The sequence below is a fragment of the Parus major genome, chromosome 21, assembly GCF_001522545.3.
Source record: "Parus major isolate Abel chromosome 21, Parus_major1.1, whole genome shotgun sequence".
Taxonomy (NCBI): Eukaryota; Metazoa; Chordata; class Aves; order Passeriformes; family Paridae; genus Parus; species Parus major.
In genome coordinates, this window is record NC_031789.1 from 76,909 (window position 1) to 90,257 (window position 13,349).

General features: G+C 50.3%; 1 protein-coding gene across 2 annotated transcripts; it reads right to left on the reverse strand.

The window, feature by feature from the left end:
• Positions 1-559: 559 nt before the first annotated feature.
• On the reverse strand, positions 560-13,177 carry SLC2A1 (solute carrier family 2 member 1). 2 transcript variants are annotated; one of them, XM_033519284.1, is made up of 10 exons: positions 12,998-13,177; positions 8,690-8,782; positions 5,318-5,478; positions 4,931-5,171; positions 4,429-4,591; positions 4,162-4,349; positions 3,966-4,070; positions 3,765-3,866; positions 3,329-3,532; positions 560-2,268 (listed from the first exon to the last, which is right to left on the reverse strand). In XM_033519284.1, exons 2-10 carry the CDS (start codon positions 8,780-8,782, stop codon positions 2,071-2,073), a joined length of 1,455 nt encoding a protein of 484 aa, XP_033375175.1. In that variant the 5' UTR covers positions 12,998-13,177; the 3' UTR covers positions 560-2,070. The 2 variants fall into 2 exon arrangements, with proteins under 2 accessions (XP_033375175.1, XP_015504048.1); XM_015648562.3 differs by lacking the exon at positions 12,998-13,177 and having other exon boundaries at positions 560-1,360; positions 2,077-2,268.
• Between the last annotated feature and the right edge of the window lie 172 nt (positions 13,178-13,349).

Consider the following 13,349-nt stretch of genomic DNA (forward strand, 5'->3'; position numbering starts at 1 on the left):
TGAGGAGAGGAGCCCTGGGCACAGAAAGAACATTCTGTGGAGCTCTTAAAGACACTACAAGAACGATTTCCTACAACAGCTGTGCCCAGTGTGTGCCCTGCAGGGCAAAGAGCTGCTTCAATAAATAGAAAAAGCCTCAAGTGACCAAGATCAACATTTCTTTGCCTCAAAGTGTTCAGGCTTGCAGTTCTTGGCACCTTCTCAGCTGAAGAAGAAAAAACAAATCCACAGAGCAGCAGCAACCCTTCTCCCTCCCTTCACTTGCTCAGGTGCTCACGCCATGACCAAGGCTCTGTCCCAGGCAAGGAGAGCAGGTTTGGGATCCACAGAGCAGGACAGCTCCAGCCAGGTTTACCCCCATGATCCCAGCCCAGGCTGCTCCAGGCAACTAAAAGCTGGTCGTACACCCAGAGCAGGTATTTTGCAACCAGGTGAGTCGCTCCCGTGGTGGAAAAGCTTTGCAGGGACACGCACTCCCAGCCCCATCCCCCCCTCCCTCCCTCCCCGACCAGGGCAGGGAAAGTCCAGCCCCAAGAAATAAAGGCACAGGACACTGGGGCTGGGTGGCCGCTCACATTCTCCTTTATTGTTCACACCACACACCTTCCCCTTGGCACTTCACTGCAGGGATTTGCTTACAAAACCACACACACACCTCCACAGCTTGGCACGGCTATACCAGAACCAGCTAAGAACAGGCATTTTTAAAGAGATTTCTTTTACTCCCCCCCCCCCCATTTATTTTCTTTCACGTGTGGTCAAGTGTCATCCCTTCCAAACCAAACAAATAAATTTTAAAAAAGATACTATTAAAAAAAAACAACAAAAAAACCCCAACACAAACCAAAAAAACAACCCTCCCTGTGGCTTTGGGAATGTGCCAGAAGCTCCCACACCAGCTGCACTCAGGGAAATGCTTTTTTTTGTGTCTGTTTTCAGTTTTGTCTGAAAAGGACAGTATTCCTCGTGTATTTTTTTTTAATATACTACAGCCTGAAATTCAGTGCAATAGATACAACTACAGTGCAGAACTATACAAAAGTCATCCTAACCATGTACAAGCTTTTTTTCTTAGTTGCTATAGAAACTATAACCTTTTTCTGTACCTTTTGTATGCATTATACAGTGTGAATATACTCCAAGAATATTTACAGTACTTGGCTTGTCAAATCAGAAACGCTATAACTTAAATGTCTACTATTAACAACCATTGAACAAAAATATATATAATATAAATATCTTCCAGTCTATACACAGAGCAGGAAACAGCTGTATCCATGCGGTGCTGGATTTTGGTGCATCCCAGGATGGGGGGTACTGATGGAGGGGGATGTTGTGTGCGGCTGCCACTGGCGCTTCACTGTCGGGCAAATATTGCCGAGATTAATCCCAAAATTCAACAAGAACACATCCCCCCATCTCCCATTTTATTTTCCCCTCCCAGCTGGAATTCAGGCAAAAGGAGAAGAGCCTGCAACAACAGATTGACCTTTCCAACCAATCCATCCAGGCGGCTCCATCCTCCGCGCTGCCCCAGGCGGGAGGTCCCCGTCCACAAACCCACCGCAGGGCTTGAAATCAAGGAGACTTTAAAAATTTATTCATTTTCTTGGTAGTTTTTTTTTTTAAAAAAAATATTAGATTTAGTCAATTTATGTGATTTTTTTTTTTTTCCTCTATGATTAGAACGTTAAAAAATAAGTTTCCAGCTTTTTAAAAACTTTCTCTACGTGATTTTCCATTAAATAACTATCACGTCATTAATAAAAAACAGGGAATTGCCCTCCTGCTGGTGAGGGCTGAGTGGCTGGGTTTTAAAACACCTATCAGTTTTGAAATCTTGGACGCGAAACCAGAAAAAATAATAAAATAAAATAAAATAAAATATTTTGTTCCTAGCAGAAAAGAAATAAAATAAAATAGGTCAGCCTGTCTCCAGTAAACCACTGGGGGAGGCTGGACAAGGGGCGTTGGAGCCAGACCCCCCCCACTCCCTCCTGCCTGGCGTCTGTACAAAGTGTTTAAAAAAGTCCCCCTGAATTGAGGGGGCAGTGGCACCGGGGGTCCAGGTTACACCTGCGAGTCAGCGCCCAGGCTGTGGAACTCGTCCGGGGTCTTGTCACTCTGGCCACCCCCGCTCTGCCGGAAGCCCGAGGCAATCTCGTCAAAGGTCCGGCCTTTGGTCTCTGGCACCTTGAAGTAGGTAAAGATGAAGAAGAGCACGAGCAGCACCGTGAAGATGATGAAGACGTAGGAGCCACAGAGTTGCTGTGATTGAAGGGAAAGGGAGAGGTGAGCACATGGATGGAGGTCACAGAATCGTGGAGTTGTTGAGGTTGGAGAAGCCAGCCAAGATACAGTCCAACCACCAACAACCACCAACACTGCCGGGTCCAGCCCTAACCCATGCCCCCAAGTGCCATATTCACATGTTTTTGAGTACTTCCAGGGATGGTGAGCCCACCACCTTCCTGACCACCATTTCCATGAAGAAGTTTTCTCAATATCCAATCTAAACCTCCCCTGACACAGCTTGGGGCTGTGTCCTCTCCTCCTGTCCCTGTTCCCTGGGAGCAGAGCCTAAACCCCGCTGGCTGTCCCCTTCTGTCAGGGAGTTGTGCAGAGCCAGAAGGTCCCTCCTGAGCCTCCTTTTCTTCAGGCTGAGCTCCTTCCCTGGTGCCTTCAGCCACTCCTGGTGCTCCAGACCATTCCCCAGCTCCCTTCCCATCTCTGGACACAGAGTGATGGGCTTTGGCTGAAAGACCAGCTGGTACCACTCTGCCCACACCTTGCCATAGCCATCCAAGACCCAGGTTCTTTCAAGGAACATTCCATAAGGAACACTGAGTCAAGTACCTGCTCCAGCCCCAAGTCCTTCTCTTCTCAATGACCAACCAAACCTTCTTCTCAACCCAACTAAAGCACCTCAGCCCAGGTTTTAGGGCTCAAGGAAGTGGCGCTGGAATTCAACATTGGGATCCAGCAGCAGAATATGGCACCAAGATCCAACACCAGAACTCCACATCAAAATCTGGCAATGAGATCGAGCAACAGGAACCAGCAAAACCAGACCTGGGATTTGGACTTGGCACCAGGACCCAGCAATGGGATCCTGCACTGGAGTGTGGCACAGGGATCCAGCATCAGGATCTAGCTGGACACTGTTTTCCATCCCAAATCCAGAACTGGGATCTAGATCCACCCTGAACCAACACAGTCTGACAGGCTGGGACTAAGACTCCCCTGAATTGCTGAATTCCCTGGGACTCCCAGACTCCTGTGTCCCCAGTCACATTCCCCACTCCCCCAGTATTCCAGCTGTGATTACCGCAATGTACTGGAAGCCCATTCCCACGATGAAGTTGGAGGTCCAGTTGGAGAGCCCAGCCACAGCGAAAGCAGCTGGACGGGGGCCTTGGCTGAACAGCTCTGCCACAATGAACCATGGAATGGGGCCCGGGCCGATCTCAAAGAAGGCCACAAACCCAAAGATCGCCACAATGCTGAGGTAGGACATCCAGGGCATTTGGTCCTAGGTCAAAGGAGAGGGAAGAAGGTCAGTGCCATGAAGGGGACACGGTACCTGGATACCTAAGCTAGTGCTGGCAGAGGAGCCATGAGCTGGAAACTGGAATTCTGAGAGCTCAGAAGAGATGGGACAATGGGGACTGGGTGCTCAGCCATCACCTCAAGGAGGAATAAGTCCTTCCTCCTCTTCAACCACCCCTCCTCAACCTCCTCCTCCCAGCCTCCCCAGCACTCACCAGCAGCGTGAGGGCGATGGTCATGAGAATGGCACATCCAGCCATCCCTGCGAGCCCAATGAGGTGCAGGGTCCTGCGCCCAGCTCGCTCCACCACGAACAGCTGTGGGGTGGAAACGATCCATCAGCACCTCCCCAGCCTGCAGGAAAGGCCCCCTTCTCCCACCCTGCCTGAAGAGACCCTGGTGGGGCCAAAACTCACTGAGACCACCGTGAAGGCTGTGTTCACTACGCCAGAGCCAATGGTGGCGTAGACAGGCTGCTCCACCCCCGACTTCTCGAAGATGCTGGTGGAGTAGTAGAAGACCTACAAAGGGCAGGGAGGTGCCACAAGTCAGGTCCTGGAGCTCTGGGTGAACCAAGCTGACCCCTGGCATTTAGACCCCACCCAGACGGACCGCATTGATCCCTGAGAGCTGCTGGGAGAGCTGCAGGACAATGGCGATGAGGATGGGCTGGCGGTACATAGGCGAGCGGAACAGCTCCATGATGGTGACCTTCTTCTCCCTCATCATCTGCCGGCTCTCCTCCTTCATCTCCTGCAGGTCACTGCTCACATCCGTTGTGCCTCGCAGCTTCTTGAGGACTGAGAGGGAGAGGTGGAGTCAGGAGATGCTGAGGTCCCTCCAGAGTGCCAGGATGGGCCCTGTAGAGGAGTCACTCACCACTCTTGGCTTTGTTCTCCTCGTTGCGGTTGATGAGCAGGAACCGGGGGCTCTCAGGGGCAAAGGGCAGGATGATGCACTGCAGCAGGGCAGGAACAAAGATGAAGCCCAGCAGCAGTGGCCAGAGAGAGTCGTTTCCCATGATCAGGTCCAAACCAAACACCTGAGGAGGAGAAAAGGGAATAAGCCACCCATTCCAGCTGGAAAAGTCCTGGTTAGACACAACTCTGCAACATCCTCCACACTGGTACAGCCATTGAGGGACTCCTGTGCTGCTCCCAGGTGGCCAACAGATGTTAGTATCCTGATGCTGCCCATCCCAAACCTTCAGACCTTCAGATTTCACAGCATCCCTGCTCCTGCTGAGCTCCAGCTTCAAGCCTCCTACCCCAGCTCCACCCAAAAGGTTGTGCAGATCCACGGCACCTCATCCTTGCAGGCCCTGATGAGTGTCAGGATCAAAAGAGGGGTGAACCCCCCCAAAACATTCTCCGGTGCTCACCTGTGCAATGAGGATGCCCAGGACAATGCCAAGCTGGTGGAAGGTCCCCAAGGCCCCCCGCAGGGCAGTGGGGGACACCTCGCCCACGTACATGGGCACAAAACCCGTGGTGAGGCCGGAGTAGAGGCCGATGATGAAGCGGCCAAGGATGAGCATCTCAAAGGAGAAAGCCATCTTGGAGAAGCCCATGAGGACAGCTGACACAAAGGCAAGGATGTTGGACATCAGCATGGAATTGCGTCTAGAGAGGGATGGAGGAGAGAGGTGAGGAACACCAGAAGAACCCAAACATCAGCCCTTGGCAGTCCTGGAATGCCAGGGTGGGGTGAGGCAGCACAGCCTCCCCACTGAAGGATCCACCAGGGATCCAGCAGGCTCAGAGCTCACCTTCCAAAGCGATTGACAAAGAGCCCCACAGAGAAGGAGCCAATCATGCCCCCGACAGAGAAGATGGCAACAGAGAGGGACCAAAGTGTGGTAAGGGTGGCGGGGCTGATGGGCTCCTCATATCGGTACAGCCACGTGCGGTTGTAGAAATCCTCAATCACCTGGAAAACAAGGAGAGAAACCAAACCACGCATCAAACCCGCCTCCACTTCAGCCATGCCACCAGAGGGACGACTCCCCACAGCCACCACAGCTCACAAGACAATGCGTCACCGTCACCAGAGCCGCCGGCCGAGGCTCGGCTCCAGCCCAAGGGAGGGAACCTGCTGGGATACGTGGGGGAAATGCAGCCGGACGGGTTCTGGGCTTGCCCTGCCCAGAGAGGGAGAGACGGCGCTGCCAAAACTCGCCGGGCAGGCACAGGGAGGTCACGCTGCTCCCCAGGGCAGGGCAGGAGCCAGAGATGCACCAGCCCCGTGGAGGAAGGGGAGGAACACGGGGCAGTTCCCATCCCCTTTGGATACTCCTGGAGTTGGATTTCCAGGTTTTTTCTCCCAAGAATTCCGCAGCACACAATCTCTGCCATGGTTCTGCAGGACCGTGATGCCAACACCTAACACAGGCCTTGGTTTGAAATACCAAGAATAGCCAGGTTTGTGAATTTTAGGTTATTTTTACATAAATTTTGTATCTTTTTATACACAAAGGGTATACACTTACATACAAAATATATACATTTATATACATTTTGTATACTTTTTATGTATTTTTAAAGCCAGCCCATTAGTGGTAGCTTCACCAAGTTCCTGTCCCTGCCCATGTCTGGGAAATGGCCTGAATGACCCTCTAAAGGTTCCTTCCAACCAAAATCCTTCATAATACCATGATTTACCACCCATCCCCAAACCACCACAGTGAATGGCTTCATAACACCACACCAAACCCAGCTTGGAGCAAAAGAATCCCAGAGATTCCCTGCTTTGCTGGGCCTCAGGTGGCTCCAAGATTTTGCTGCTCTGAAGGGCTTCATTCCCAATTCACTATTTACACCACTGTGCTTCACTTTCCACTTTTCCCATCAATCCAAGCCCAAACAGGAGCCCTGTCAGAGACAGCACAAGAAATACACACTAGGCTGGATACAACTTTTCCAAGTTGTTCCTCTTCCAAAGCACATAAACCATTAGAATTTCCATATTAAATGATTTTGTTCCCTCATGTTTCACCCAGAGGTTTGGATGCTTTTCCCAGTATACCCAAAATAAATAACTGACTGAAGGATTATTGAAGAAGTCCGGGCTGGCTCAGGCTCTCAGTAGGCCCAGGGGCCTACTGAAAAAATAACACCCCCTCCTGCCCCTTCCTCCTGAAAAAAGGATGCTTTGAAGAATCCAGTGGTTCTTTTTGGGAGAGATGGAGGTGAAAAATGGATTTAAAGGGAGAAGGGTGAAGAAAACATTTTTTTTTTTCTCCAAAATTGGGGCTTTCCCCTGCTTTTCAGCTGAGCGTTGTGATGCATCCCCACCCCGCAGCTCCACGAATCCCAATACCAGTGCATCCCAAACCTGTGCCCTGATGTACCTCAGTTCATCCCCATCCCAGCTCTGTGCCTCTGTGCATCCTCATCCTGACCATTCACTCCAGTTTGTTGCAGTGCATCCCCATCCTGAGGCATCCCTGTCCTCGGCCTGTGCCTCCATGCCTACCCATCCTGCATCTCAACTCTGTGCCCCAGTTTATTCCAGCACACCCCCATTCCAAGCCCAATGCATTCCAGTCCTGCACAGTAATGTGTCCCCATCCTTAAAGCTGGGGTGACCCCCTGTGTCCAGCACATCCTGCTGCCCAGAACAATCCTCATCCCACCTCCCGTCACGCTCCCACACACAGCATCCCAAATCCTTCCCCTCAACACTGGTAACTTGTCCTGCACCATGTGACTTCTCCATGTGAAGCCCAAAGGATTCATCCCCAAAATCATCAGGAAAACTGTGGCAAAAGCCATCATGAGGGTCTGGATTTGCCTGGGGCTGCAGGCACCACAGGTTAGTCCCACAGGAAGCTCACAACTGATCCCTGACCATATCACCCAGAGCAGCCAGCCGAGAGAGGATGGAGAGAAATCCTTCAGTGGAGGGAAACAAATCTCCTCCTGGGATGTGGCTCTGACCAGGGTGGTGATCACAGCCTTCCTCCTTCCCACGGTGCCAGAGCTCAGGAAAATGAGGGCAGATGCCAGGGAGCAGTTCCTCAGTGCAATCCCAGGGATTTCCCAGCTCAAATGGCTCAAACTCTGCTCCACTGCCCATCTCCCCCAGGCAGTGTGCTCAGGACCATCTGAGAATGGACATCCCCAATTTTGGACCAGTGCACATGAAGGCAAGGAGGCATCAGGGTATTTCAGGAGGCCTTCAGCAGCACCCTGCAGGTTCTGGGTGGGAGCTGCAGCCTCCAGGAATTGAATTCTGGGATTCAATATTATCTAATGCAACACCTTGAACAAATTCCCGGCTTTTTTTCCTCTTCCCATACCAATGGAGCCTGGGGAGTTTTTCCACAGGGTCTTCTATCCCACAAGGAGTCTTCTCAATGCTTGAGGTGACATTCCAGAGGTGCTCACTGGGATGGGATTAAATTCTGGCAAGCTGGATCCTGCCCCAGTGGGTTGAATTCTTTAGGGTAGTGACACTCAGGGACAGCTTTGGTCCTGCCAGAACCCAGGCTGTCCCTCCACACCTTATCCCAGCATAAGAGCTGTGCCCAGGGAACATCACAAGCACCACATGGGAATTCTGAACTAATTTTCCAAGCACTTAACACCTCAAACAGCCACCAAATCCAGGAAAAGTCATGTCTTCCATGGACCACGGGTATCTACCAGCAGCTGGAGGGTCCTGACAGTACATGAGGGGAGGACCCAACACCTTCTGTGCTCCATTCCTCTTACAGCACTTCCAGACAACCCTTTCTCCTCCCAGGACATTATGCTGGGATGCAAAACTCAGAAATAGAGCTCTCAATCAGAGCAGCCACTTGGGATGACTCAAATCTTAATTAACTTCCAGACCTTCACTAAGAGCCAAGGTTAAAAGTTCCACCGGCCACACCCAGACAGCATCCTGCAGGCACTGCTGGGATTTTTCCCAACAAAAACGCCAAGCAAGGAGGAAAAAAATTCTCCCGGGAAAGCTGGAGGTTAAATAACTCCCTCTGAAATCCCATTACAGCCCTAAGCTGCCTAGTGGGATGTACTATTTTAGCCAAGCTGGCAGCGGAGACTGGTTTGTTTTTGGACATGGTGGGGGGAGGAGGTACGGAATTTTGTGACAGAGGGGCTGGAATTTCATTGCAGAGGGTTCTGGGAGCACTCACCTTCTGTGGGGCATTGATGACGCCGGTGTTGTATCCAAACTGGAGGGAGCCCAGCACCGCTCCTCCCACAGCCAGCATCAGGCGAGCCGTCATCTGCCAGAAATCAGGAAAAAGGGATTAAATCTGGCATCTCCGTTAGCCAGTATCCCCCACCGGAGCGACACCTGGGCACTGCATGGGATGCTGCGAGGGTGGCCAGTACAAATATTCAGAATGAAAGAGAAAACTTTTTTTGGTACTAAGGGGGAAAAAAAATTACCAGAATGTCATTTTGGGGGTTAAACCATCCCATGGTTTGGGGGATTGCAGGAATTTGAGCCCTGGAGTGGGCTGGAGGTGTTATTGGGGCTCCAAGGGTCCATCAGGCTCCAGACCAGTGCCGGCCGCTCCCAGGGCACGGCGGAGCCTCTGCGCGCTCCCGGCTGAGGATGCTCTGGGAAGCCACCGCTAACAACAGTTTTCCATCCAAGTCTAATTAAGAGTCGCTGAGCAAAATCCTGGTTACTTGGCAGAACCTCCCCGGGCCTCCTCTTCTTCCCGCCTGAGCTGGAGCAACAATCAGAGCCTTGTTCAGGAGCAGGGTCAGGGCAGGCCAGCGCTTGGGCCACCTTCGTTAGCGGCCCTATTATCCCAGGCAGGAGATTTTCCCGGCGCTAGAACCAGGATCCGACATTCCCACTTAATCAGCTTTGGGATGAACCACGTGAAATTTATAAATCCCTTAATTTGAGAGGGGGGGGTCCTCCCTTAGCACCAACATCTCACCCCAAGGATGGTCCCGGGGTGTCTTGGATGAATATTCCCACGGGATCAATGCCTCAGATCCCATCTAAATGAGGAGGGGTGACTCCAACTCCCCCCCCCCCAAAAGGATATTTTTTTATATTTAAGAACCATTCTCCTCTTCCTTTTAGTAAATAATGAAATTAATGCTGCTCCCTGACCTTGCCACTCTGGCCATTGCCTCTCTCCACGTGAAAGTTCCCAGTGAAAAAGCAGAGGGAATGAAGCCAGGCCTGTTAATGAAGCTCATAAATTAGGCTTGGCCCCCAACACAACTAATCAAGGAGATTTTGTCATTTGGATTTGGTTGGTGCATTGGAGTAAGTCCACCACAAGGAGAAAACACCTCCTCAGTGTTTGGGAGGGCACGAACAGACTGGGAAATTGGGTGGTGTCCCAAAAGAATAAAAACACAGAAAAAGCCCCAAAACCCCCACAATTCTAACTGTGACATTATCCATCCCCCAAAAATCTAGGATGGGAATGCTGAAAGCACCTGTTGCTTAGGGAAACCATATTAAAACAATGAGGGATTTTGGGGGTTTGAGTGAGCTTGGGGGGAATTGGGAGGTTTGGAGGATGGGGTGATTATCCTTTGCTTTTGGGGGATCACCCCGATTTGTTTGGGTCCCGATTTTGCCTTTTCCTGGTTAAAGGGCACTGCCAGGCGCTCCCCTAGGTAGGGCGAGCATAGGTGAGTCATAGCTCCAGGGATGGGGATGCAGCAGCCAGATGAACTTTGCTCCAGGAAGGTGAGAGGTAACAACACCTTGATGCACTCATACCAGCCACTACCCCCACCAAAAAAAAAAATAAATTAAATTCATTTTTCCATTTTAACATTTGGAAAAAGGGAACATTTCATGGCTACAAAAAAAAAAAAAAAAATTAAATTCCAGCCAAAAGCCCTTGTATTTTGATTAAATTCCAGCAGTTTGAAGATATGAAAGGGTAAAACTGGCAGGAAAATTGCTTTTTGGAGGCTCATCCCAAGTAGGGTCAGGGTGAGTCAGCTCCTCCCGCTCCCTTCCCAGTTCCAAACATGCTGCCCAGCTCCGATCCAGGAGCCTTTCAGCTTAAACTTTGCCATTAAAGGCAAGTTGGGGGGGGGAATAATTAAATAAAGGAAAAAGTCACTTTTTAAGGGCACCTTTGCCCAGGCAGCTCCTGCCAAACCCCACATGGGGCTGTGGGGAGATTTTTTAAGTCCTTGCAGCAAAAAGCATCCTTATCAGGAATTTTAGGACAAATTCTCTCTTATTTCCATAAAATAAACTTATTTAAGCCCAGCTAGACCCCAAACTCCTGGTTTTATCCCTAATAATTCCTCTATGTTATAGGAAAGACAGATTTCTAAATAAATTTATAGCATTTTTTTTCTTTTTAGCTGCTTCCTGCTTCCTCTCCAGCACCAACACGGAAGCCAGGACGCTCCAAGGAGGATCCAGGGCAGGGGGGGAGGGTGGGGACGACAGGGGCCCCCACAAACCCGCTGCCTTCGGCTTTACAACTCTATTTTTAACCCCTTTTATTTTTTTATCCTCCAGCCTGGAAGGACTTTGGGATACAACTTCCCTCATGGATCAAAGGAATGAATAATCCCTTAAAAAGCAAAATAATAATATTAAATTATTAATATAAAGATATTGAAAGTGGCCCAGCAGGAAATTCCAACTTTTTCCACTCCAGCATGGAGGAATTGGGGATGCTGCTGCCTCATGAAAAAAAGGAGAATTCATAATTCCTTCTAAATAATATTTTAAAAAGTGTCCCAGAAGGGAATTTCAACTTTTTTACTCCAGCGCAGGAGGATTTGGGCAATTTTGGGAAACTGATTGTTTTATGGATCTTGTGAATTAATAATTTCTCTAAAAGCAAATTAGCAGTAACATGAAAAAAAAAACCAACAAAGTCCCAGGAGGACATCCTGTATTTTTTACTCCATTGTGGAGGAATTTGGGATGCTGTCCATCCCGTAGAGCTAGAAAAGTTAATAATTCCTTAAAAATCAAAATAAGAATTTCAGAAGGGGGTCCCAGGAGAGAATTCGGGGAAAATCCACATGACAAAGACACCATTAAAATGCTCCATGACAATTCCCGAGTGGCCCTATCCGGGGATGAAAGAGGAGATGTGGGCAGTGGGTGCAGCCCCTTGCTCTGCTCTCATTTGCACATTCTGAGGAGCGAGGGTACATGGATAATACAGCTGCAGCTACCTCCCAACCCAGGAAAAGCCCACACCGCCACAGAAAACCAGGAAAAATCCACTCCAAACCTACAGGAGGGGATTTAAAGCCAGAGAATTTGGGGTCACAACATTACTGTGGGGACCAGGTGGGATTTGAGCAGAAGGAGAGAATGGGAGGGATGGGAAGAAGCATCGGAGTGGCAGAATTTGATTTTTTATTTATTTTTCTTCCCTACTTAAAGGTCATCCAGGGACGGCGACACAATCTCGGCAAGTTTTGCAACTGCGACCAACATGGGAGACGCTTCTGCATGTAATGAGCCGGAAAAAACACACAGAATGTGCAACGCCCACCCCCCCCCCCCCCAATCCCGGGTTAATAATATTAATTATTAAAGATAAAGGGGGTTGGGGAGGGGAGTTTGTCCCCCACCTCTCAACCACCAGCTGCTGCCATGAAAAATCCCTTTTTTTCCATGCAAAAACACTCCGGATGGAAGTGTCACTCATCAGCGCTCGGCAAATCATCCCTGCAATTAATTACCTTTACAGAAATTAATAATTTCTAACCCAAATCCATCCAAGGAGGGGGTTATGGAGCTGGAAAAGCAGCGGGAACACGACTCCGGTTCCATTCGGGAAGCCGGGAGTTAAGTGCGTCGGATTTCTTGGGTATGAGACCAAATTTGCGTTTAATTCCTGCCCCCATCACCGCGCTGCTGGGCGGCACGTTCCCATCCCCAGTCCCACCACTCACACTGGAAAACTCCCGCTGCGGCCGAGCCGGCTCAGAACGAAACCAGAAAAAACAGTGGAGATATATAAATATAGATAGAGATCCTTAAGTTTAAGAAAACGGTGTATTTCATGCTCCAAAGGGGGAAGGGGAGGAGGAGAAGGAAGAGCGAGCTGTTTTCCAGGGGGGAAAATACCAAGAGGGATCGTTCCCATCACACCTTTTAACTAGGATAAAATCACGATTTCGGGGGGTTAATTACACTTCATGGCACCACGCAGACAATTTCCTAACACATCCCCCTCGACACCTCCCCCCCCAAAAATTTAAAAATTCATTTGGAGATTTATCCCAGCCATTCCCAGATGAGAATATCTGGGGGGACGGGAATATTTTGGTGGTTGGGATGAAGCAAATGGGGGTTTGATGCCAGTGACCTGCTGGAATTAACCTCCAGGATCGTTCTGGGCTTTTAGTCTCCCAAAATTAATTATAAATTAAAAAACACTATAAATTAATTAATTTGGGATGGGGAGGGTGTTGGGGGATCACGGCCGCTGCCGAGCGGCCGGGAGAGCTCACAGCATTTAATAACTCACAGTTTCGGATAAATTAATGGGAATCGGGTCAGGAGTTCCAGGTGGGATATGCCCGGCCGAAGCTGAACCCTGCGGGGATCCAGGAGGTCCCGGCGGGGTCACCCCAGCCTCGTATTCCCCAAAAGCCACCTCGGCCCTTGCTGGGCTCTGGAGCCGCCTCCCCCGGCCCGGCCCGGTCCCGGAACGGGCTCAGAGCGGGGGCCGGTGGCGGGTCGGTCCAGAGCGGATCCGCACTTCAGGGGAACGGCGAGCCCAAAAGCGGCTGCCGGGCGCGCTGCGCCGGCATCGGCCGCTCTTCGGGGAGGGATCCACTCGGGCTCAGGGTACAAAATAAAGCAAAAAGGTGATCGCG

Bases quoted from the DNA above. Each gene is read 5' to 3' on its own strand.
- SLC2A1 (XM_033519284.1), bottom strand. From the start codon at position 8,782: ATGACGGCTCGCCTGATGCTGGCTGTGGGAGGAGCGGTGCTGGGCTCC. The intron at 5,479-8,689 runs GTGAGTGCTCCC...CTTGTTTTCCAG, and splicing joins TCATCAATGCCCCACAGAAG to GTGATTGAGGATTTCTACAA. The intron at 5,172-5,317 runs GTGAGCTCTGAG...ATCCCTCTCTAG, and splicing joins TTTGTCAATCGCTTTGGAAG to ACGCAATTCCATGCTGATGT.